Source organism: Notothenia rossii (assembly GCF_949606895.1).
Source record: "Notothenia rossii genome assembly, chromosome: 1".
NCBI classification, from domain to species: domain Eukaryota; kingdom Metazoa; phylum Chordata; class Actinopteri; order Perciformes; family Nototheniidae; genus Notothenia; species Notothenia rossii.
The window spans coordinates 81,114,486-81,140,530 of NC_136912.1; the positions used below are offsets into that span (position 1 = coordinate 81,114,486).

The 26,045-nt window shown below is 40.8% G+C and overlaps 2 protein-coding genes and 1 long non-coding RNA gene across 5 annotated transcripts in view; 2 read left to right on the forward strand and 1 right to left on the reverse strand.

The window, feature by feature from the left end:
• LOC307025505 (alkaline phosphatase-like) overlaps positions 1-26,045 on the reverse strand; it is an 89,199-nt gene that overhangs the window by 17,032 nt on the left and 46,122 nt on the right. The gene's annotated exons all lie outside the window — the stretch shown is intronic.
• Positions 517-2,791, forward strand: LOC307018671. The gene is made up of 3 exons (XR_013802472.1): positions 517-723; positions 1,109-1,533; positions 1,747-2,791. It is a non-coding gene; the product is annotated as an uncharacterized lncRNA (long non-coding RNA).
• Positions 15,312-20,772, forward strand: srek1ip1 (SREK1-interacting protein 1). Its single transcript, XM_079654337.1, has 5 exons — positions 15,312-15,521; positions 16,048-16,095; positions 16,825-16,971; positions 19,244-19,322; positions 19,631-20,772. Exons 1-5 carry the CDS (start codon positions 15,509-15,511, stop codon positions 19,866-19,868), a joined length of 525 nt encoding a protein of 174 aa, XP_079510463.1. The 5' UTR covers positions 15,312-15,508; the 3' UTR covers positions 19,869-20,772.

Sequence of the window (26,045 nt, forward strand, 5' to 3'; positions counted from 1 at the left end):
GAGACCCGTTATCGTTTGCGGGGTCCGTTTGCGGGGTCCATTTCCGCGTTTCCGTTACGGCCTTGTGTGAACGAACGGGCTATACGAAAGAGAAAAGTAGCGGACCGTTTGCGTTCTCGTGTAACAGCACATCAGGAAGATTCAGGAAAGGAGAGAGAGAGGGAGAGAGAGAAAAAGAGCCTGGAGGGAGGAACGGAGGTGGGAGGACAGAGCTGGTGAGCAACCATACTTGCACTGCATACAGACGCATCATTCAAAACAAATCAATTCCAGCTGCTATTTGCCTCACCTCAGACCTGGGAAAAGACCAGACAGTAGCACCTAGCAGTTGCCAAAGAAAACATTTTCAAATATATGCCCGAAACAGATACTATTTTTAGTGTAAATTATGGCAGAGAAGAAGATAAATGTTGGTAAATCAGGGAGTCCAATCAGTCTGGTGGAACAGCATAAAATCTGTCTTATTCTTCTTCCTTACAGCTTTTGTTTTCCCTTCTGAGAGGAAGCCAAGAAGAGTTCCTACATGGCCACCCAGGCGTGATGCTTGTGCCTGTGGGAGCAACATTGTGTCAGGTGGTGAGGTTGGGAGACTCTGCGACTGGCGCTTGAGGTCAGACTTTTTTCCTTGACAGACCTCTATCCAAAAACATCCTCCACAGCGCGCTCAGTGTCCGCCAGGTGCTGACCAGACGGAGCCTGTTGGCAGCGTAAAGGGGGATTGCTGTGAGATGGAGTCCTTCTTTCATTCAGCTTAAAATTAGCTATTTAGGCATTTAGGTCACACACTCATGCATGAATTACTCATTAGGCATGGGGTCAAATTTCTTGAGGAACAGACTGGACCACCCAGGCACTGCATGTAGCCCTACTGTAGATACATTTTTAATTCTCTGGGTTTTCTATGAACTGCATCAGTTACCGGTACTGCGATAATCTGCAGTATCCTTTTTCCTGGTGCAGTTCCCCCTTGTATTTTCACGATAGATGAGTAGGTTACCAAGTTACAAAATAAATTGAAGTGAAGAGGTTTTAGTTTTAACTTTCCCAGAAGAATTGTGGCTGAGGCAACAGTGTTAATGTGTGTCTGTTTTCTTTGTGTTTGTAATAGCTGCTTTAAAGACCCGGACACACCGGGCCAATCTTGGCCGTCGATGGATGTCAGACCGACGATGAGCGTCCTGTCGCCCCAGATTGGTTTGTCCTGCACCGTCATGTCTTTTCGGCCGTGCAGACACCTTTTTGTCAAATCGGTAAGCAATCGGCCAAAGGCTGTCGGTCAAATAAATCACTCTGATTGGCTGTTCAGCTAGCAAATCAGTGCATGAGGAGCAAAACGGAAGTGAGGGACGTAATCGAACGATTTAAGAAGGCACACACAGACGGCTAATCTTTTTCATTTTCATCTCACCTGGACGCAGGAGTTTATTTTTCATCATAGCGATCTGGAATGAAGGAACCGAACACCAACCCATCAGCTTGATCCAGGAGAGGCCAGCTCTGTTCGACATTACAGAGTTAAACTTGGTTTATCAGGTAAGATTCTCTTTTTTTTCGTCAATTGAGCTCTTTAGCAGAAACTGTTGGTTTGTTATTGTTTGCCAGCGTACAGTGACATTAACGTGAAATATAATTTGTTATTTCAACCTTGTGTTTTGTTGTCATTTTTTGCTAGCTGTTGCTACTTGTTTGGCACTGCATATAGATATGAATTGCACAATGCTTAAATCGTTTATTTGTATGCTTCAGAGAAAGAGCTCAAGAAGAAGTGGGATTCTCTGCGAAACCCAGTACACCTGGAACACAAAAGACTGGCAGACAGCAGTGGATCCTGACCAGGCTGCAGTTTTTAGAGCACTCGAAGGCCTCAGGCGAAGCGCAGCAGGATGATGCAGGGTGAGCAGGATGACTCTGCCATTGAGGCGTCAAAAACATTGCTGCACTCGATTGGCATGACCCTGGCACAGTTTACCACGGGTGGACATAATGGACATAATGACGACATTGCGGCCCATTTAAAAGTATTTGAACACAGACTGCGGCAGTTGCCACGTGATCGGCTGCCACACTTCCTGCATGACTTGGAAAATACCTTTTTTAAGTATTTAACGGACAATAGCCTGGAAAATGAAACCTCTACCAGTGCTTCTCAAACGTTTTTCAGTAATGTACCCCCTTTGAAAATATTCTCAGCCAAGTACCCCCTGACCGACCCCAAACATTTTGGATAGAAAAAGCCTATATAAATAATTACAATATTGTGATGTTCCATCAGTGTGTGATTTATCAACTCCTTCGTGCATGAATTACAACAAACTAAGGATATGTTCATCTTTATGCATGATAACGAAAAAAAATGTAAATACATTTTTCCAAGGAGTTTTTCAATTGAAGTAATATATGTTTAATACACCAATGAAGAAAATGATCATGAAAAACTATAAAATAAAATACACACATTTGACATGTTTATATGAGGACCCCCTTGGTGGTTCTAGGAATATTTTATTTATTTTATCTCACGTACCCCCTGCAGTACCCCAACGTACCCCTAGGGGTCCGCGTACCCTCATTTGAGAATAACTGCTCTAGACAGTTCAGTAATTTGTAAAGATGTGGCAAATGTTTTTGTACATACGGTTCACTATTTTTTAAAGATGTGGCACATTTCTTTTTACAGACAGTTGTGGCAATAACATTTTTTTATTGTATTACATACTATTTTTATCGTATTGTATTTTTGTCGATTGTTTACATTGTACAGTTCTCTTGATTATAAACCACTTTTTACCAATACTGCAAAATGCAAAACTTTATTTCATACCTTCATACTACAGCCATTAGATAACACAACATTAGAATGAGGATACAATTAGCTATACTACAATAAAAGTCAGAATATACAGATGTACATGATGATACATCATTTGCCTGTCAGTGTTATGATGTTGTATATTATTAATGTAATCTTTGATTATAATTACTGATGCATGGAATGTGGTAGCAGCAGTACTTTACGGTTGCCAGCCACAATGCTTAAATAGTTTTTGATGGAGGAGAGTGAAAATGGAACGCACACGCTATTTGTTGCTTGTTTATATCAGGCAGTCTGTTATTCTTCTCTCAGTTATCTATCTTCCGGTTGTTGCCTCTTTTGAATGACGAATACACACTACAGCCGCCTGCTGGTAAGGAGAGTTATTGCCACTCACGCATGCGCAGTTCGTACGTGATACTTGGCCGTCGGCTGAAGTCTTTGTGCTGTGTTCCGCATGGCCAAGACGCAGGAGGCGCGAGGCGAAACAACAGTCGGGTCCGTCTGTGTCAATTCTTTGGTGTCAGCTTGGTGTGTCCCTACCTTAAGGTCCTTACAAACGAGACGATTTTCAGCGTCGATAGATGTCGGGCCGTCGATGAGCGTTGTGTCGCCCTACTCAGATTGGTGTGTACTGCACCGTCGTGTCTTTTCGGCCGTGCTGACACCTTCCGCCGCCGATTCGACATGTTGAATCGGTAGGCTGTCGGCCAAAGGCCGTTGGCCAAATAAATCACTCTGATTGGCTGTTCAGCTTAGCGAATCAGTGCATGAGAAGCGAAACGGAAGTGAGGGACCCAAACAAACTATTAAGAAGGCAAATCTGAGATTTAATTTAACTCCAGCTCTCGACACAGGTTCGGGAAAGCCCCATGAGCTTCTCGTTGTTGAGTGAAAATGGAACGAACACGCTATTTGTTGTTTGTTTATATCACGCAGTCTGTTCTTCTGCTCTCTGTGTATCACGCAGTTTGTCTTCCGGTTGTTGCCTCTTTTGAATGACGAATACACACTACCAACGCCTGCTGGTAAGGACAGTTATTGCCTGTTACGTCCCCAGCTCGTTTGGGTAAAAGGGAAGAAACACAAGACCAGGGCTGCGTCTCAGGTCGGTTATTTTAATTTCCTTGGTCCTCTGTATCACCGGAAGTTGATTTGTCTGCGCCATCTTGAGTTGCATCCCATGGCGCTTATTTCTGCCGGAGGGCCGAGGATTGAGGAGCGATAACCGAGGAACCACCAGACCATCCTCCGGTGAAATCCTCAGCCACTCGCTCCACCCCCTTACTGTGTATCGCTCACTGATTGACTCCACTTCGAGCGATAGAATTACTAACAAAGCACTTAGATACTAATAAAGGGCTGGCTTATCTAAAGCCAGTTGAGTAGCACTTGAAATCTTTGGTTCTATGAAACCTGATGCACTTATATGATTCTGTTTTCTTTAAGGTTGTATCTGGACGATGCAGGGCATGCACTGATCTGATGTTTCTTGACATGAGAGCAGTTTCCCAGCGGAGTGAAGAAAATACATGAAACTCACAAGAGTCACTCCTCAGTTTATACTGTGTTTTGTTTCAATTAATGTATCATTTAAATATGTGATATATCTGAACAACAAAAGGGTCAAAAATTATTTTATTCACTTCTTGGAAACATTTTCATGATCGCTTTTTTCGTTTATTTTAAGAATGGCGTTTATCTTTTTTGAGAATGAGTTCTTATTTTATTTTTATTTATTTGGGTCTACAACAGATGATAAAAATGTATATGTCAATCTTAACACAACATTAGAATGAGGATACAATTAGCTATACTACAATAAAAGTCAGAATATACAGATGTACATGATGATACATCATTTGCCTGTCAGTGTTATAACGTTGTATATTAAATATAATCTTATAAATGTGTACTAACAGAGGCGGGGGTGTGTGTGAAAACAACGGGGACAGAGCTGCTGTCAGACATCAGCTGTGCGGTGTCATCACAAACGGACGTCGCTTCACGTGACGCTCCGGAGGAAAGGACGTCCCATTGCTCTTAAAACTCATTTCCCTGCTTCTCATGGTTTCCTTGCGTCTCTCCATGCTTCCCTGGTGGGAGGGACTAAGCGCAGGGAAACGAAGCAAGTGAGGGACGCAAGGATTCCATTTAACCGACCTGAGACGCAGCACAGGTGTTCTTGGTAAGAGGTTGGTTCTAGTAGTAAACTGAAATAAAAATGATATAAACAAAGGTATAGGCTCTTTAAACAAGGAGCTATTTATTTATAATATAAGTAAACAGAAAAGGAGGCCACAGATCAGCACAGTCACAAGTTTCAGAACAATAAGGGCACTAAGGCGAAAATAGTGAGGCGTCACAAGTCCCAAAACATAGACATAAACATTGGAGGCGAGAGTGGCGTGGCGTTCTAAATGTTGGTATACACATTCAGGTTCCCATCAAGATGGATTGCATCTACTTTGGTAATGCCTTAACTTTTTATCTAACTCACTAATACTAAATGCAAACTTAATAACATTTCCATCATCATTAAATGTAGTTTGCGTTTATTGCTAAATATCAAATGTTAACATGCTAACATTCTCAACTTAAGTGTTTCTTAACATTTACCTCGAAGCACCGCTGAAACCTAAGTATAGGCTTACAGAGTCATACGCATTTAAGTAGACTCCTAGTATTGTTTCATGAATCTCTAATTGGAGTTTAGCTTCTTTCAGATTAAAACATGATAATTGATGTGGATGCAATAGTACAAAGGGTCTTAACATCTTGGCCAAGAACACTGTGCTCTTACTGTGGGAAATGTTCCCCACACCAAAACATCCTGCTAGCCTAAATCCCAATTCTCCAGATGCTTTTTGGTAACATGCAACTTGGTGAAAACAACATTAGGGCTGGGAAAAAGGTTCAACGCACTACCAGAGCACTTTGATTGAGGCCTCTGTTTGAAGCCATGTCTTTGATGGATGTTTGTGCAAGACGATGTGAATAATGAATCTGGAAGTCGGCAAACAAAGACATTCATTGACTGTGATGTGTCCCAATGGATTATAGATTGTTTCAGTCATTTGATTTTTATCTTTGCTCATAAACACACTAGTATACCTTTATTAAAGCCATTTTGCATTAGTAGATTTTGGCGGGTATAGGCTATTATTCTTTTCAGTTGAAGAGTTTCAAGAATTCCGTAAAGGAACAAAAGCTATGATCATTCTGTTTCTGCACCTTTACTTATTACAGTCATTTGTTCATTGCATTTAAGCATTTTTATTTTTGGTTTAACAACATTCAAGTCTCATCTGTGTTCCCAGAGGAAGAATCAGACTCATTTAATATAAGGGATGTTCCAGGAAATTTTTTGCAATCCTCTCTTTCAAATCCGTCATCAGTCTGGAAATGTTCCCAGACTCTTTGACATGCCCCGATGAATCACATTTTAAGAAGTCATGTTGTGATGTTTTTGTTGTAAACAACAATCACTCTTTTAAATTGTTTGATTGAAAAAGTCTGCAGATAAAAAAAGAGGAACACTCAGCACAGCCATATTAATGTCTATTTAGCCATTTAAGTAGAAATGGTTTTTTTTTATCAACTCTGAGGTGCATTCTAACTTGTCAAATGCAGTGTGATTAATTTTTACTGGAGATTCACTGTTCTATTCTGTAGAAAATTACTTACAAATAGGACAGTATTTTTACTATCCTAACCTATCAGGCTCTCCTCTCCTCTTTCTCTGCTTCGATCTCTCAGGCAAAAAGCACTTTCTTTCAAGATAAGATCCAATCTTCCTATTCCAATCCCAATAAAACTATTTTCTATCTTCTCCACCCTCTTGGACCTCCCCAAAGCCCCTCCACCCTCCTTCCTTCTGTCAAGCGACTTTGTTAACTACTTTGAAAAAAAGGTTGATGATATTCGCTCTTCTTTTTCTGACTCACCTTTACCCACCGCTGGGTCACCAGACCCTCCCTTCACCCACACACTGACCTCCTTCTCCCCTCTCTCTCCAAGTGAGGTTCTTACCCTCGTTACCTCTGCCCGTCCTACCACCTGTCCTCTTGACCCTATCCCCTCAAACCTCCTTCAGACTATCGCTCCTGATATTCTACCATTTCTCACCCATTTCATCAACACTTCTCTAACTTCTAGTCACTTTCCAAACAGTCTCAAGGAGGCAAGAGTAAACCCTCTCCTAAAGAAACCCACTCTCAACCCGTCTGATGTTATACGGCCCGTCCACACAGCGGCGTGCGTTGAAGCTTCAACGCTTCTGCCCATTCACTTTGAATGGGGTGACGTCACGCTTCGCCAAACTGCATTGTGGGGAGCGTAGCTACGCGTTGCTCACGTTGCTCGCTTGCTTCGACGGAAGCGTCAGCCAATCAAATCCCGTTTATGAAAATCTGCCAGTACAACTGCTAGCCAATCAAACCGCGTGTATGCTGCGAGAGCCATACCGCAGGTCATTTCTACATGTTCCATAAAATGGAGGAGAAAATAATGATTGCGGTAGTGAATCACCCGGTGCTGTATGATCAGTCTCTGTTCATCTACCGGGATACAAACCGGAGGAGCCAGGCATGGAGGGAGGTGGCAGAGATAGTGGGTGAAACTTGTAGGTTTTTGCGTGTTTGGGGAGTTTATATCCAGTGTACCTCGTTTAAACATTGAATGGACAGCTAGCAGACATAGACAGTATATATAGCTAGCATGGAATGTTTTTTGCTTTGTATGTCGGGGGCGGGAGATTCATGTGATTGGTTGTTGGTCGCGTTGCTCGTGTTGACTCCCCAAGCTTCAGACACGCCCACCGCCAAGCGTCACCGCACGCTGCTGTGTGGACGCTTCGATAAACTACAGGCCTGTCTCTCTCCTCCCGTTCCTGTCAAAAACACTCGAACGCGCTGTCTTTAAACAACTCTCCTGTTATCTCCATCAGAACAACCTTCTTGATCCGCACCAGTCTGGTTTCAAGGCAGGTCACTCCACAAAAACTGCCCTCCTTACTGTCACTGAGGAACTGCACACGGCTAAAGCAGCCTCCCTCTCCTCTGTCATCATCCTTCTGGACCTGTCTGCTGCATTCGATATTGTGAATCATCAGATCCTCCTTCACACTCTCCAAGAACTTGGAGTTTCAGGCTCTGCACTTTCCCTCCTCACCTCATACCTCAAAGACCGCACCTACAGGGTAACTTGGAAAGGGTCCGAGTCCGATCCTTGTCAATTAACTACAGGGGTCCCTCAGGGCTCTGTTCTTGGTCCCCTCCTCTTCTCCTTGTACACAAACTCGCTCTGATCTGTCATTAGTCATGGTTTTTCATACCACTGCTACGCTGACGACACCCAATTAATTATGTCCTTTCCCCGCTCAGAGACCCAGGTCGTCGCACGCATCTCTGCTTGCCTAGCAGACATCTCTCAGTGGATGTCTGCTCATCACCTCAAGCTCAACCTTGACAAGACTGAACTGCTTTTCCTTCCGGGAAAAGATTGTCCCACTCTTGACCTAACAATCAACATTGGCACCTCTGTTGTTCCCCCGACTCAGACTGCAAGGAATCTGGGTGTGATCCTAGATAACAAACTGTCCTTCACTCAGGGGCGGACTGGCCATCTGTAGAATCTGGAGAACCACAGAACGGCCGGTCGTCAAGGGCCGTTCACGGCCGACTGGCCCTTTTTAAAAATGGTTTAACGTCATCATTTAAGTAGCGCTGACGGCCGACAGAGGGCGACAGCGGCAGCTAATGCAGTTGTGTGATTCTTATCTCTCAAATAATCACACACGAAGAAGAAAAAAGACCGGCCACACGAAGAGAAGGGATTATGGCCCAGATACACCGGCCAGTCACCTGAGAAGTCGCCGACACCGACTATTGCGTCGCCGGACTCTCCTGCGTATTTGCCGACTTCGCGCACTGGAACACACCGCAAATCCGAGCCGAGCACGTATGAACTGCGTATGCGTGAGTGGCAATAACTCTCCTTAACAGCAGGCGGCGGTAGTGTGTATTCATCATTCAAAAGAGGCAACAACCGGAACAACCGGAAGACAGAGAAGAAGAACAGACTCCGTAATATAAACAAACAACAAATAGCATTTTTCTTTCCATTTTCACTCTCGTCCATTGAAAACATGAACGAACAGGAGCTCTATAAACCGATGAGGTGAAATAGCTGTCCGTGTGTGTTCCATCTTCCATTTTAAATCATTTGTTTACCTCCCTCACTTCCGTTAACGCTTCTCATGCACTGATTCGCTAGCTGAACAGCCAATCAGTGTTATCCCTTTGTCCGACTTCCGGTGGTGTTCCCGACGCCGATTTAACATGTTGAATCGGCAAGAAAAGGCGTCAGGTCGGCAGAAAAGACCCGACGGTGCGGCGCACACCACTCCGAATAGGGCGTGCCCACGCTCCTGTTCGGCCCGACTCCCATTTACTGCCGATTTCGGGCCGGTGTATCTGGGCCTTTAGACGCCGCGGCAGACAGAGAGAATGAAAAAACATGGATAAAAATCAAAGAAAACGAAAAGAAAAAGGTCGAGAAGGCAAGAGAAGAAAAGGTGAAGTCACTCGCAGGTGAAGCATATACATGTCGCAAATTGACAGACCTTTTTGGCAGCAGCGCTGCTACAAGCACTATCAGCAGCAGCTTAGAACAAGTGCAAGATGATGAAGAGAATGATGAGGGCCCGAGTTCAGATATACAGCCAGCCTCCTGCATTCCTGATGAGGGATAGAGTTGAGCTGGTGGAAGAACCAGCTCAACATACAGGACTGTCTCAGAAAATTAGAATATTGTGATAAAGTTCTTTATTTTCTGTAATGCAATTAAAAAAACAAAAATGTCATTCATTCTGGATTCATTACAAATCAACTGAAATATTGCAAGCCTTTTATTATTTTAATATTGCTGATTATGGCATACAGCTTAAGAAAACTCAAAAATCCTATCTCAAAAAATTAGAATAGTTCCTCAGACCAAGTAAAAAAAAAAGATTTATAACAGCAAAACACAATCAAACATTTGAAAATGTCCATTAATGCACTCAGTACTTGGTTGGGAATCCTTTTGCACGGATTACTGCATCAATGCGGCGTGGCATGGAGGCAATCAGCCTGTGGCATTGCTGAGGTGTTATGGATGCCCAGGATGCTTCAATAGCGGCCTTTAGCTCATTAGCATTGTTGGGTCTGGTGTCTTTCAGCTTCTTCTTCACAATACCCCACATATTCTCTATGGGGTTCAGGTCAGGGGAATTTGCAGGCCAATCGAGGACAGTAATGCCATGGTCAGTACACCAGTTACTGGTGGTTTTGGCAGGTGCCAGATCATGCTGGAAAATGAATTCCTCATCTCCATAGAGCTTTTCAGCAGACGGAAGCATGTAGTGCTCTAAAATCTCTTGGTACACAGCTGCATTTACTCTGGGCTTGATGAAACACAGTGGACCAACACCAGCAGCTGACATGGCTCCCCAAACCATCGCTGACTGTGGGAACTTCACACTGGATTTCAAGCAACTTGGATTTTGCTCCTCTCCAGCCTTTCTCCAGACTCTGGCGCCTTGACTTCCAAATGAAATACAAAACTTGCTTTCGTCTGAAAAGAGGACTTTGGACCACTGTGCAACTGTCCAGTGCTTCTTTTCCTTAGCCCAAGTCAGACGCCTCTTCCGTTATCTTGAGTTCAGAAGTGGCTTGACCATGGGAATACGGCTATTGTAGCCCATTTCCCGGACACAACTGTGAACAGTGACTTTTGATACCTGGACTCCAGCTTCAGTCCACTGTCTTTGAAGCTCCCCCAAATTCTGGAAGCGACTCTTCTTCACAATGCTGTTAAGGCTGCGGTCATCTCTCTTGGTTGTGCAGCGTTTCCTGCCACATTTCCCCCTTCCAACAGACTTTTTGTGGATGTGCTTTGAAACTGCACTCTGTGAACAGCTTGCTCTTTGAGAAATTTCTTTTTGTGTCTTACCCTCCTGATGGAGGGTGTCAATGACGGTCCTCTGGACAGCAGTCAGATCAGCAGTCTTCCCCATACTTGTGATTTAGTTTACTGAACCAAGCTGAGTGTTTTTCAAGGCTCAGGAAACCCTTGCAGGTGTTTCGAGTTAATTAGACGATTCAAGTGATTCGTTGAACACCCTACTCGTATACTTTTTCATGATATTCTAATATTTAGAGATAGGATATTTGAGTTTTCTTAAGCTGTATGCCATAATCAGCAATATTAAAATAATAAAAGGCTTGCAATATTTCAGTTGATTTGTAATGAATCCAGAATGTATGACATTTTTGTTTTTTTAATTGCATTACAGAAAATAAAGAACTTTATCACAATATTCTAATTTTCTGAGACAGTCCTGTACAAGTGCAGGGAAAGAGGTGGGTGAGAATTATCCCTTGAACTTAGTGGCATTTTCTCCTGGAGGCCTAGGGAAGCCAGGCTTCCCCTGTTTTTTTGGATTGTAGTTATAATTTTAATAAATAAATAAAAACACTTCGTTTAGTTTCGGTAATTATTCTGCCGGCCCGTCTCTCCCCCATTCTCATTGAGTATTTTACAAAGAGTGAAACAACCCCCTCTAGATGTTATGGTGAAACAGTAGATTGCACTCTCTGTTGCGAGAGGAGGCTAGCCGAAATTGGCTTCCCTTGGTGAAAAAAAATCGAGGGATTGACCAATCAGATGAGGCGTCATGCTTCACAATCCAATCAAATCGCGTCAACTTCAATTCACTGTAACTGTCATCACCGCCCTTAAAAATTAGCAAGCAACTGAAGCAAGTGCAATTATGGTGGGTGGAGATTTGGAGTATTTCATCAAAAATAATTTTACTAAACTTCCGCTACAGGCAGCAACTAAAAATGCCCAAACTGGAGCTGTGTACAGAAAGGAAAAAAGGAGCGAATCGGACGTAAAACTTTAAATAATAAACAGCGGATTTCTAACATTTGACCTTTCATGTGGCCGGACTGGGTCAGTTTCCAGGGCTGAATTTTAGTCCCAGTCCGCCCCTGCCTTCACTGCAAACATTGCTGCTACAACCCGCTGCTGCAGATACACGCTTTACAACATCAGGAGGATACGTCCCCAGATGACACAGAAAACAGCGCAGGTTCTGGTCCAGGCTCTCGTCATCTCACGCCTAGACTACGGCAACTCCCTCCTGACTGGTCTACCTGCATGTGCCATCCGACCTCTGCAGCTCATCCAGAATGCAGCGGCTCGTCTGGTCTTCAACCTTCCAAAATTCTCCCACACCACACCGCTCCTCCGCTCCCTTCACTGGCTTCCGGTAACTGCTAGAATCTACTTCAAGACACTGGTACTTGCGTGCCGTACCATGCTGCGAATGGATCTGGCCCTTCCTACATCCAGGACATGGTTAAACTGTACAGCCCAGCATGTGCACTCCGCTCTGCATCAGCCAAACAGCTCGCTGCACCCGCACTGCGAGGGGGACCCAAGTTCCCATCAGCAAAAACACGTGGGTTTGCTATCCTGGCTCCAAAATGGTGGAATGAGCTCCCCATTGAAATCAGGAAAGCAGATAGCTTGCACATCTTCCGGCGCAGACTGAAAACTCGTCTCTTTTGACTCCACTTCGAGCGATAGAATTACTAACAAAGAACTGCTAACAGAGCACTTATATACTAATAAAGGACTGGCTTATCTAAAGCCAGTTGAGTAGCACTTGAAATGTTTGGCTCTATGAAACCTGATGTACTTATATGATTCTGTTTTCTTCAAGGTTGTATCTTCCTGGTCGAATGTACTTACTGTATTGTAAGTCACTTTGGATAAAAGCGTCAGCTAAATGCAATGTAATGTAATATAAAGTAAGACTATGAGGTAAATGGAAGACACACTGTAGAAGTGATGCTCAGGATAAAGGAAAATAGCATCCAAATTACAACAAAGGAATGTTTACCACATGTCTTATCTTATATTAGGGAGTTTTTTCTTGATATGTTTGTAGAAATTGAGACAAGTTTGTGCATCTGCCTGTCAGCAGCTGCAAATAAGGCCCCCCTCACAGGATCTATTATTTGTGACCATGTAAATTATATCACTGTAAAACGTTTGAAACACAGACTCAAATCAGCAATTAATGTGTTTTCTTGTTGGCAACGATTCTAAATACGGACTTGGGTCACAAAGCAGCTTACCAGAATAATGGAGTCATCATTACTACAAATATTTTTTTTTTGAATGTTTATAATAAACAAACTGACTAGAAATTAGAGTCAAGTTACACTTTAGGCCAGTAAAATGACATGCCGTTAAACGTTTTACAAGACTGAACTTCGATCCTTATACATCCAAATCAAGTGTGAACTTTGTTTTTCTTTCTTTTTTGGTTACCCTTTGTTTACAATTGGATCATAAATTGTGACTTTAAGACATGAAATGCAATAAAGCTTTGAAGATAAATCATTTGAAATGGTGTTTAATGGTTATATAAAACGTTAAAAGTTGTTTATGGTGTATTAGACAGAGGCATGTGTGAGTGAAAACACAGGTCATAAGAGTAAAACTCGTAAAAAGACATCTGGAATACCACTTCAAACTGTGTTAAGTGAATGTGATGTATACAGTAAATTAGTCGCTAAGACTTGTGGTATTTATATCTTCCACTGTGTTGGTGTAGACTGACTATCATCAGAGTTATGTTATTTCAGATGTTATAAACTGGTGAGTTTGTGTTATGCAGTTTTATGAAAGCAGATGAGATATTGTGTCATTTGTCTTTTTTGGTCCATTCTTCCTTTATTCTCCATAGCCTATACCCTTCTACTAATAATAAAGCATTGTTTTACAAAGCTTGTCTTTCATAGGTTTTTGTGTTTTTTGCACCTTCCAGTGGTTGAAAGCTGAATTCCATACTTCTCTTAAGCAAGGAAGTAACTTTTTTTACCTGGTTTCTGCGCAGTTTTATGAAGAGTCATTTTAAAGAGTCTCTGATTGTATCTCTCACCTGAGGCAATAAACTGACACAGAGATAAAGCATGCTCTTTTGAACTCTTTTCAAGCCTTGTAAGATAATCTTTATTAACAGCAAACCTAGATATGGGTAGGTTTATTGAGTAAGTGTCTGTTTTAAACGCTTAGAGAAACCCTTGCTTAAGGTGGATACTTTGTAAGTATAAGGTAGGAAACTGTACTTGAAGAAACAATATGTGTGAAATATTGCACTTAATTAATACCGTCTTTTGAGGGGAAATAAAACAAAAAACTAAAGCATCAATAAAATAGGAAAACCCAACTGGCAAATATCCCTGTCAAAATACAATGATTCTCAGAAAGATCATTTGGTCAAATAGAGGAAAGATTAATCAAATACAGTATGATAAGAAAGGCTTAAAAGAAAGTAATTAAGGAATAATGGTGCTAATATGCTTTACATATGTTCTTCCTGTTATCATTCCAAATATTTTGATGCAAACATGATGAAAGATGATATAATGTTGCTATGGTCAGTGACTGGAAACAAATAAATAGGGTATGGCCATGCGTTTTAAGCATTTTAGGGGGCAAAATAAGGTGAAATGCGTTGGGTCAAAGTCCTCTGACTGAGCGGAACTTCAGAGCTGTGAAGCATCTTATCGTGAGCCATCAACTGATTACACTTACTTATACTTACATGTAATAATATCAGTTTTTATTTTAAATAGACCGAATACCAGAAATAATTTCGTCAAAACCATCAATGAGACAGAGTGCATGATCTAAAGACAAGTGTGTGTGTGTGTGTGTGCGTGCGTGCGTGCGTGCGTGCGTGTGTGCGTGCGTGTGTGTGTGTGTGTGTGTGTGTGTGTGTGTGTGTGTGTGTGTGTGTGTGTGTGTGTGTGTGTGTCACAGTCACAGACATGATGATGAGGGCATGTCTGGGGGCCAACATCTGTCGACATTTTCCATCTGCCAGTCTGACTCTGGTTGCGTTTAATCAACCCCTGACAAAAACCACAACTGGCTTTTCTGGGAAGCCAAATAAGCAGAGGCAAATATTGTTTCTGAAAATTTGTAGCATTTTTTTTGATGGGCTACGGTAATGTGTTGCATGGACTTATTAGGGGTCAGAGCAATGAAGGAAGATCATGATGTTATTGTAGGCCTGCACTCAGTAGGATGTAGTATATTTGAAATGGTCGAAACTTCCTGGCACATTGCATCACTCTATTATGGCATCCCAATATGAACATAAGAAATACACCAATAAGTAGGCTACTATTTAGCTTCCACCCCAACAATCTTGCACAAAGTTCAGTTAGTAGTGTTATTCCTAATTAATAAAGTAGGCCATAAACTTAAAAGAGAATAAAGTATTTACATTATAAAATATTAGATTAATGAATGGAAACACTGATAAAACAGCTGATTGAAGGATTAGTTGATCGTAGATGATGTGATGTGTTTTTTAGCTCTTCAATAAGGACCCCTGCAATCTACTGCTCTAAACTCCTAGCCAGATGGTGGCAGTCTTACGCGCACCATTCAGATTGCATGCCGCCAGTGAAGTAAGGAAATAGCAGAAGAAGAAGCCGGAACCCAAGTAGTTTTTGAACAAATGTTTCCGGACGACGTTATTTTGAGTGAAAACTCGTGGACAATTTGACGTATTCGCGCTCTAAAAACATCATTCACTTCTTCGGCTTTATCGTTTAAAGCACAATGGCTGCCACAGGTCAGTGCTAGATTTATATTATATATTTACATAGATGTATAACTTAAGTAGTTTAGTCTGCCAAGCTAATGGGTGTAGCTAATTGTAACAACATTGTTTAACATAGTCGTGCTAACCTTAACGCTAGCGTAAAGCTAACAAAACAACCATTTAATAAATGTAATATGTCTAATCCCCATCCAACGAGTAACCTTTTTACATATAGGGGTTACTTTATATCTGCATTGTTACACGTCAACAAGCTGTGCTAACTTGGCTACAATGTACAACTTGGTGCAATCGTTGATAAAACATTAAAGTAATTTTCGCAGTATAAATATTGAGCAAAACTCCAAGTGCGTATGTTGTATTTGGAATTAACGAAGAGCCATTCGACGTCACATCGTTTTAAATTCACTTAACATATCGCCTTTCTTACAGGTGTTATTGTCTTGTTAATGGACTTTTACGTGTGCGTGTAGCTTGAGTTAGCACTTACACACTAACTTCGATCACTAATACACTTTAATTACTGATCTTCACACAGGCCCTAATAAGGACAACATCAGAGCTGGGTGCAAGAAATGTGGATATCGTAAGTAAAGCTTTTACACACAAATTCCATTATACAATACAAAAAGCTTTTGTGTGAATATTGGATTCAGTCCAGGTAAATGTGCAATAGGCTTGTTAGAGTCAAAGTATAGTTATATTTTCTCTTTCATTTGTTCCTGTTGCAGTGTTACATTTAATAAGTGGACATTTTTAAACGACAGCCAAAGACACATCTTTTTAGATTAACTTTTTATTAGCAACCCCCCACTTTAAATGTTATTTTAGTCTTTATTATTTACCTACCGTGATATTGTTTTATATATTGTATAGCTTTTAATATTTTCATTTGTATTTGTATTTCTGTTGTACCTGTATGTTCACTTTGTTTTATGGGGTTTTATATTATATTTTATATTGTTGCATCGACTCAGTTGTCTTGTGTCTTATCTGTCAGAGAGAAAACATTATTTATTTTATTTTTATTATCATACATTTTATAATTAAAAGTACCTCCATGTGTCTATTAACCTGCTAACATTTTATATGTTGCTGCATGTTCCTTTTAAAGTTGTTAACAAATAATCTGAGGGGAACTTCTTGTTTGTTTTGAACTTGTGATGTGTCATTTTGTAAAGCACTTTCAGCTGCACGTGTTGTATGAAAGGTGCTATATAAATAAAGCTTTATTATTATAAAATATAAGCAATACAATAATCCTGATGTTCTTTTCATGGTTCTTCATCTATTCTCTCTTACATGCATTTTTCAGCGGGCCATTTGACTTTTGAATGCCGAAACTTTGTCAGAGTCGACCCCCAGAAAGACATTGTTCTGGATGTGAGCAGCACCAGCAGCGAAGAGGAGAGTGAAGACGATGTTCCTGTTCAGCGCACTGAGAAGCTTGGGCGTAGCAAAGGTACCAATCTAGGTTTTTCACACAGTCAGTTATCTAATGAAAAAACAACAATACTATGAATTTGATTGTATCTATGTCTTTAAGAAACTATGGGAAAGAGTAAAACCAATATGCAGTCTTACAAAAAGGTGTTCCTGGGGGTTGATGTATATCGTTTAGGGATGCTCCGATCGCCAATTTTGGGGGCAATCGCCGGAATCAGTATCGGCCGATACCGATCGCCGATACTGATCGAGTGGGCGGGGCCTATGGGGATCTTCCATTTAAAGTGATGTTTAAAACTCAGCTAATGGGGCTCATTCACTGGAGCTTCCACAAATAACAACTAACATAATTATTAAATTCAAATGAAGTACATTATTCAAGTCTACATTAACTTTGGATAATGACATGGGAGAAATTAGTTTCTTTCTCTCTCTCTCTCTCTCTCTCTCTCTCTCCCCCTCCCCTGACAGCCGGTCACTATCCGTCTCATGCAGCTCACTGATCCAGTAATGAGTGACCCGACAGTGAAGAATAAATATATTTATAACTAGTTTAGCTTGTTCCAGAGGTAGATAAATAAGCTAAGTGTGTAAGGTCTAACTCTTGTGTGTGTTGCTCCGCTCACCGGTCCGTCACAGCGGGCGGAGCTGCAGGATTTCTGCTTCACACACGTTGCATACTGCTATTTTATTGTCATTTTCGGACACCTTAAAGACCCAGTGAAGTGCATGTTTTTGCACCAAAATGAAATGGCAGTTTCATTCCTTACATATCATTCTGCCTGTTCATGGCTAAAATAATTTTTAATAATTCATAATTAATGAATTATTAATTTTGCCGTCTGAGCCTAACGGAAGTTGCAGACGATAGTGGCTGTGACGTCACAAGATGTACCCAGTTGCGATTGTACACATGGCGGAGACTCTGGAAAGTGATACTAGTGTGAGAGAAATGATTGATTTGGACAGCTTTTCGGACAGGATAGATGAGGAAAGTGATCAATCTGGTGCACTTTGAGGGCAACATTAAGAGATTTATGGATACAGCTCTCAACACTCATATGAAACATATATTTCAATAATCAAAAAACATTGGAAGGATTTCTTAACCTATTTTATACAACTAATATTACATAGATGGAAATATTTGTTTACATAGATGACCAAACCCACTGAGATAACTTAGGCTACAGTTTACCTCCCTGAGCTGACGTTATCTCTCTCAGTCCCACAGGAGAGCACTCTCCCTCTCCTTATTGTTGAAACAGCTAATCTCCGTTAGCTCCGAGCTAGCACCAGATGCTAACGACAACCCTGTAACTCTGTCAGTCTCTCTTTCTCTCTCTCTCGAATCAACCAGCGGCCTTTATTTATCATGATCAATCAAAGAATCTACGAAACAATGACACCAGCCAGGCTCACCTTCATCTTTTGGGAACAGAAACATCGCCACTTCGGCAGACTTGACATTACTACAGCCAGCGGCAATGCATCGTTTCCCCTGTGTTTTTCATCCCTCTTTCTTCACTGTCGCCTCCATTGTCAGGTTTTCTCGATTGGAAATCACTTCCAGTCGACTCCGACACACTTTCCAGGAAAATACTAGCTCAAAAACGTTGAGAAATTCGACTTTGAAAAAGAGAAAAAATGAACGGTGGTGAATGTAAACAGTGCGGCGGCGTCCATCTCGTGACGTCACGCAGTAGATCGCAAGCCACGCCCACGAAGGCGAAGGTCGACTGCAGATTTCCCCGGAAAATTCAAAACTCGTCAAATTCGTTGCTATTCCAACATTTTTTGATATGGGTTCCAATGGACAATTTTGGTCATTACTATACGTATTAGCATAACAGATCATGCACAGGTGCACACTTCACAGGGTCTTTAAAATACTGCCAGACCGGTGAAGCCATTTTGGCGAGCTTGTTTTGCCGCGCACAGAGAAAAGTGTCATGTATTTTACGTCATGTGATCGGCTCTCCTGATCGGCCTTTATAGAGAGCACCGATCGATCGGCAGAGAGTGAATATCGGCGGCCGATTGATCGGAGCATCCCTAATAAAGTTCATAAACACAAATACATCAGCGGGTATGGGATGCTGGGTCTTCTGCTTACTTATCATATTGATTTTGGTGACAGTACGTGAATGAGTTGAAGTGGTTAAAGTCTCAATCTCGGTATGATTAGATCATTTCCCCAGATTGTCCAGATGTCTTGCACGCCTTTTATGAGAAGCTTCTATTCCAGTAGAAATTGCATTAACCATTTTGTCTCCAAATGTGTGTAGGTTCCCATGACGACAGCAAAGATGGTAGAAAAGGAAGACACAAACTGAAGAAGAGCAGCGACCGAAAGTCAAGAAAGAGGTAACTTGGAATGTCCACACTGACCCTAAAAATCACTGTTAAATACTTGTTTGGGTTGTTGTTGTTGTTGTTGTTGTTGATTGTTGTAGAGTAGGCCATCAGACTTTGAAACTATTTTAACTTTTATAAAGTCTGCATTAATTTACCTCTTTTTTTCTTTCTGGTGATGAGTTTTGTATTTATGAATCAGGGAAATAAGCCGTCCATAAGGAGTCATTTTTAACACTGTTCAGAAATCCGAGACGCTTTCATACTAATCGCTCGTTTTAATTGGTTAACATTGTCATTTTTTTATACTTTTCCACAAGATCAAACTCTTCGAGTGATGACGCAACCAAGAAAAAGAAGAAACGCAGTACTTCCTACTCCTCATCTGATGAAGAGCAAAGTGGAAAGAAAAAGAAAGTGAAAAGCCACAAGAAGAAAAGCAAGAAGAGCAAAAAGGAACATGGGAAAAGCAAAAAGAAACAGAAGAAGAGGAAAGAAGCATCATCATCATCATCCTCCTCTTCTTCTTCTACCAGTGAATCCTCTGACACTGACTGAGGCAGCTGAACTGTGCGGTGTCTGGAGGTTCAGCTAAAAAAGTTCTTCAGTCCACAAAAAGGGTTCTTTGCTGACATTTTGTAAATGCACCTAATCTTATTGAATACAGTGTCCATAATGGAGGCAAGTATTTAAATGATAAGTTAGAGACTGGAATTGTTTTGGGTTCTCTGAAGCATTTTGGAGAACATGTAGAAACCCAAAGGACCATGATTTTATACAGTGTTTCCTTTTCCTTCCTCTGTCAGACTTCATTTGACAGTGACAAGCGTTTAAAAGAAATCTTAAAGCAACACACTGTACAGTCTTCTGTGATTTATATTACTGAACATTTTTGGTTAACAAGTCCTATTTAAGAGTTATAGTTCAGAGGAAATGCTGGGATACCTTTAGTAAAAACTTTCTGGATGATATCCTTTTAGTTTTCTTTTACACACTTGTTTCATTTTGGAAATTGTACCAACATTTTGTTTTTAAAGTCAGGTGTGAACGCCAAACCTGATTTTGACATGATTCAAATGGCTATGGGTCAAAATGACGTAAACTCAGTTTAAACAATAATCATTCAATTCATTTTTTTGTCACCAGCAGTTGAATCACTGCCCAACATCACAGGTAAAAAAAACTTTTATTGTCAAGTGTATAATTGCTGAAAAGTTAATTAGTGTACGTTTTCTTCGGTGACTATATGGAACAATAAAACTCTTGGAATTTGTTGGTTGCTGTTAATATGTAAAAAGAATGACTTCCAAAGTTATTTCCCAAAACATTGATGTGTGTGGATTTTGGGAACTTTCCTTAACTGAACTTTTATTATGCAGCTTTATTTCCTGTAAAACAATGACAAATGTGGTTCTCCCTATTAAGTGTATTTTTTTTTGTAATAAAAATATATATGGTTGTATCTACCGTTTCAATATTATTAAAATATTATTACTATTATTAAACGATATAGTTACATTTTGATATCTTCCATGGTTAAGGAGCAGATCGAGTTCTTATTTCCTGCAGAGGGCAGCAACATACCTTCTATTGGGAAGAAGGACAATGATCAAAAAGAATCATTATACTCGAAAACACTGGGAAACAAAACTGTTGTGGCTTTGTACATTTAACATATATTTCAGCATGTTATAATTTAATGACTACACAATGATGTCAGTTAGTTATCACAACTCATTCAGCTCATTTTAAACAGTTCTTCAAAAAAAGAGATACACTGGAATTCAAACGGCAAAAAACGAGGCGAAAATGTCAGCTAGTCTTTTAACTTATTTTCTAATGTTATACAAAAGAATATTGTCGGACAGAAAACCCCACAATAACTCACAGCATCTCTCTTTACTCCACCTAGTGGTCATGGTGTTAATGTTCAGAGACTGGATCCTATATTGTAGTAACAATACTTACTGACATTTGATTGATTTCCCCCGATCTTTATGAAAACACAGAAGCTGCTGATGGTGGCTAAGGCACCTTAAATCTCACTTATAGTAAATGTTGGGAGGAAGGGGATGTTTGATGAGAACCGCCTGTCATAACTATAACAACTTCACGTGAGATCCGAACCAAGTATGCTTTAGCCTGTATAACATATTTCCCTAACCACACAGATATGTACAAAAAGTAAACACAGGCAGGCAGGTGCAGGTAACCCTTATGAGTCATCAATTCACATTAATTATTGCTTCCATCCCACTCCCTCCAGGCTCTCAGTATCACCGCAAAGACATGAAACTGCATAAAGAGCCACATATATTACAAACCAAGCATCTTTGGAAGCCGTTGTGTTTTATTCAATCGGGGCTGTGTGACAGATGTTTATACCCTCGCCAGGATATTTGTTTAAACATCTGCAACAAACTGAAAGCTACTTGCATGCTTTCTTATCAGAGCCTGGAATTATGACAGAATATGTCCCGCTCCTTTATCTTTTTGAGGTCCAGAGGGCAGATTCATCAAATACACATCAAAGCTAAGCTGCTGCTGACAGCTCAGGTAGGGGAAGATTCTGGGAATTGGGACTATGCGATTTCTGATTCCTGTTTTCGAGGATGGAATTTATTACACACCTCAAGGCCATGTTTTCACTCACGTTTGGAAAGGAAGGAAAACCTCCACAGGAACCTGGAGAGAATCTCATTAGGTTGCATCTACAGAACTACACCTCATTTTATAAAGCATGTTACAAAGAAACAAACAGTGAGATCACACAGCAATCCAGAGCAATTATTAGTAAGCACCAAAGGTACATTTAAATCAGGCATACAAATAAAACAAGAGGATCACTAGGCCTATAATTAAAAGGCCTAAAGCTAGAAATACCAGTACAATTATGCGCCTATTTTTCAACACAATTTAATGCTTCGTATGCTTATGAATACAGCTGATGAAGGCTTTAGTGAAGTGTTACAAAAGAAACTTGGAGATAGACAAACTTCATAATTGCCCAGATGGTAAGAGGACAACACAATACAGAGGAGCAAATGAAGTCGAAGGAGTGCTGCCATGTGCAGCCACACTAACAAACCATATGCTGTTTGTATAAAACAACAACTAGATTTCTCTCTTTTCATCACCTCATTGGCTTTTATTGGGCCTGTTGGGCTGTAGGAAAACGGCAAGTAAATGGGACTCCACTGAGCCATTTAAATGAAAATGAGATGGTCAATGTCATCTTCTAGTTTATCTGCAGGAGAACAGCAATTCAGCCTCCATGTAAACATCTTTTAGGCACTGAATTCAAACTAAGTCGAAATCCTCTTCGAGTAATAGCTGACCAGAATGACCCCATTGGGGTAAATGATCTCCATTTGCATAACGTTTTTTTTTTTTTTTTAAATGTGTTTCTTTAACTTTAGTTGCACAGTTTCAGCATTCTGTGTGCAGCCTGGTGTCCTCTGTGCTGGTGTCTGTTTTTAACCTTTTCTGGGCATTTCAGCACACATGCTCTTTTTTTCCAGCAACGCCCTGCTTCTCATTCACACACTTACATTCATTCAACCTGGGAGCGGCCCAGTACAACCACAGTCTCCTGCTGAAGCTCTGCTGGAGATACAGTTAAATGCTTGGCTCAATCGCACCTCAGTGGTATATCTGTTGGAGGATTCAGCCAGGGAATTCAAACCTGCAACCTTTTGGTTATGAGACTGCTTCTCTTAACCTTAAGGCCACCACCTCTACACAGCCCTAACCCTAAGCATAACATCTTCCCAGAAATAAAATCAAAATCCCTTATGCTGCACTTTGGTGGGAACAACCCAAGCTGAGAGATGGCGCCGGTTTTGCGTCTGTAACCACTGTTGAAATATTATTTCAGAGGCAAGCCATCCCCGCATCTTGGAGCACGGTGAGCAGAGCACTTGAAAAACGCATTAGGGCCAAGGGGCAAGTTGGAGGCTATACATTTGCTACCAATTTAGTTCCTGCATCTTAGATTTTGTGCTTCTCTTCCTTTGCTGGCCCAGAAAGCAGGCCTAATGTCTTAAATGACCTCTAGAATAAATAGACAGGAGGCTACACGACCCCAGCCGTCAGAATCGGAGGCTGTAATAAATACTGCATCGCTTTACAGGAAGCGTGTTCGACATTCTCACAAAACCTGCAGGGAAAGAAAAAGAGGGGGCGAACGGGGTGAGTCTCTGTTCACCGCTCTCTCTTTGGTCAGAACCTTTTTTCCTGAGGTCTGTTATTACCGGCCTGGGTTCCCATTTAGAGTGGAGCTTGTTCATATAAACCTTGAGGTTTGAGGCATCGCTGGACTGACTGGGTGGCTTTCACCAGGGAATTAGCACAGGGTCGCATTGGATCACGATCAGTAGGCCCTCTACGGCTAACCTGTGTTGGACCAGGCTTTCTGTGGAGATGGTGGTGGTGAGGACAAGTTTCCTGGCTCTGGAATATGGGTCAGTCAGAATCCAGGATGTGTAGACCTCAATTCTGTAAATCATGGATCCTCCTGATGCTTTTCTACTTACTGTATCATTTCTAAATCATATTAATCACCATTTTCTCGATTAACCGTGATGAGGTCTCTTAAGACAAAGTTTTTTCCCCCTCTTTTTGCATGGAAGTAAAGTGTGTCAAATATATTCAGTACATCCACATAGTGTGCAATATGAAAACATTTGTTGAAGTCACTTATGACTTGACAAATTGCATTAATAGTGTACCAATATAATATGATTTTATACCTCAATTAAATTCGGCAAGAAAGCACAGTGACGTAGATGACGTAGATGTTTTCTTTAATTGCAAATTCTTCCTTAAAAATACACTTAAGGGATTAAGCTGAAAGAAATGGTGGCCTTTGAAACAGCTTTATGTACCATTAAATGTTTTTTCTTAATTGCTTCTTTAAGCGCCACATAAACTTTCTGTTGAGCCCACACTTCTTTATTATGGTATTATAAGTTATGTACTGGGTCATCATTTTGGCAAAAAAGTTAAACCCAACGCCATATCGCACCCTGCTGTTTATTGTTGCCAGGAGCCAGGACTTCATTTTATAAAGTTACTAAATATATCCATGACTATAATGTGACTATTGCAGTCTGAACTAAATGGATTTGATTTGATTTCTTTTCATGAAATGAATTTGTCTTCACCTTCCATCTTTCATAGCAGCTATTGTTTTCACCCTAGTATCATATTTAGAACACCATCAATTGTTGACTTTCTCCTTTTTCAGACCCAATCCACCTGTCCCACTGAGCTCCAGAAGGTGGCAGGATTGGCACTGCAGACAACGCAGCAGCAGATTAAAAGAATTCCCACCCACCCAACAGCTTCAGCACCACAGCGCCTTTCCTCTCCACTCCTTGAATGACGATAGACTTTTTACATGTCCTAAACATCAGACACATGTGGCTTTTTCAAAGACAAACGACATGGTGTCATCTCTGTGCTGGGGAACATCTGCTCACTTTACTCTGGTTTTAGTGTTCTTTCCACTCCACATTTATTTGGAAAGTGTCATGTGCCTTTGCTTTGTTCTGTGGGGGGTTGCTGTCCCTTTGTCTGAAAGAGACATCAAACAGGGCCAGAGGAGCACACGATGGTTGGAACATGAACAAGATGGTTATTTTTTGTCCTCTTACATCGTCCTCGCCTTGGCTCTCTTTTTCTTGTTTCCTTTTGACGGAAAACTTAATCATAAGACAGAAGAAAAAAAACACTTGGACTTAATGACCTGGACATGACATCACTTTTTTGGACAGATGTTTACAAATGTTTTCACAGTCTGTTGGTTGCTTCAAGAGATGGCACAGGTGTTTTGTGTTAACAGACACATACAATCTGTCATAAAGGTTTTTTGTTTTTTTACTAAAGATACATTATATATTTGTCCCAAGCATGTTGTGGTATAGGTTTTTAGTTTCTGTTGTTGACAGTCAAGCTTAGTTATACCACTTACAGTTTTGTTTGTAATACCTGTTCCTTCTTGGGTTACAAAAAAGGAAAACAATTGACCTTTTTTTCATTGAATTGAAAGATATCATTATATACACAGTATATTATGCATATTTTTAGGAGGTCAGGGGATCACATTGGGGTAAAAGAATGAAAATCCACAGAAAAATGCCCTCTGGTGGTTTTGAATGTTAATTCCTAGCTGCTGAGAGGTAAATGAAGAAAGCAATAGTGAGGAAGAAATATACATAAATAATCAATTGTGTCTTTTTTGCCTTTTGAAAAGTCTACCTCACAATACATTCAAACTCTTAATGATAGCAAATAATGCCTTGTGGCTAAGAGAAATATTCATAAATGAGATGAACAATTGCCTGAAGGTAAAGGGCATTGCGATATGTATACCACGTGGAGCAGCGTTTTAGGATCTGCTATACCAAATTGTTTCTTCTAAAGTATGGTATCTGACCCATAAGGTACTAAAAAGTTCCCTAAGCAAAATGAACAGACGTCTGTAATTGTCTAGTAGGGTGCGTGTATTAGTGTGTTAGTAAGATTGCAAAAGAAAGAAAGAAGAAATGGCAATAAAAGAAGGAGGAGGAAAGCCTATTAGACAGTGGGAGAAAATAAGTCCTGTGTGGGTGTTTCGTGTGTGCTTGCTTGCTAACGTTTTATTCAAAGGATCAATTATTAATTCAGGCCTGTGAAGAGCTGCTTTCAATTCTGAACATCAATGTAGCTTAATATTCTGGCAATTAATTGTTA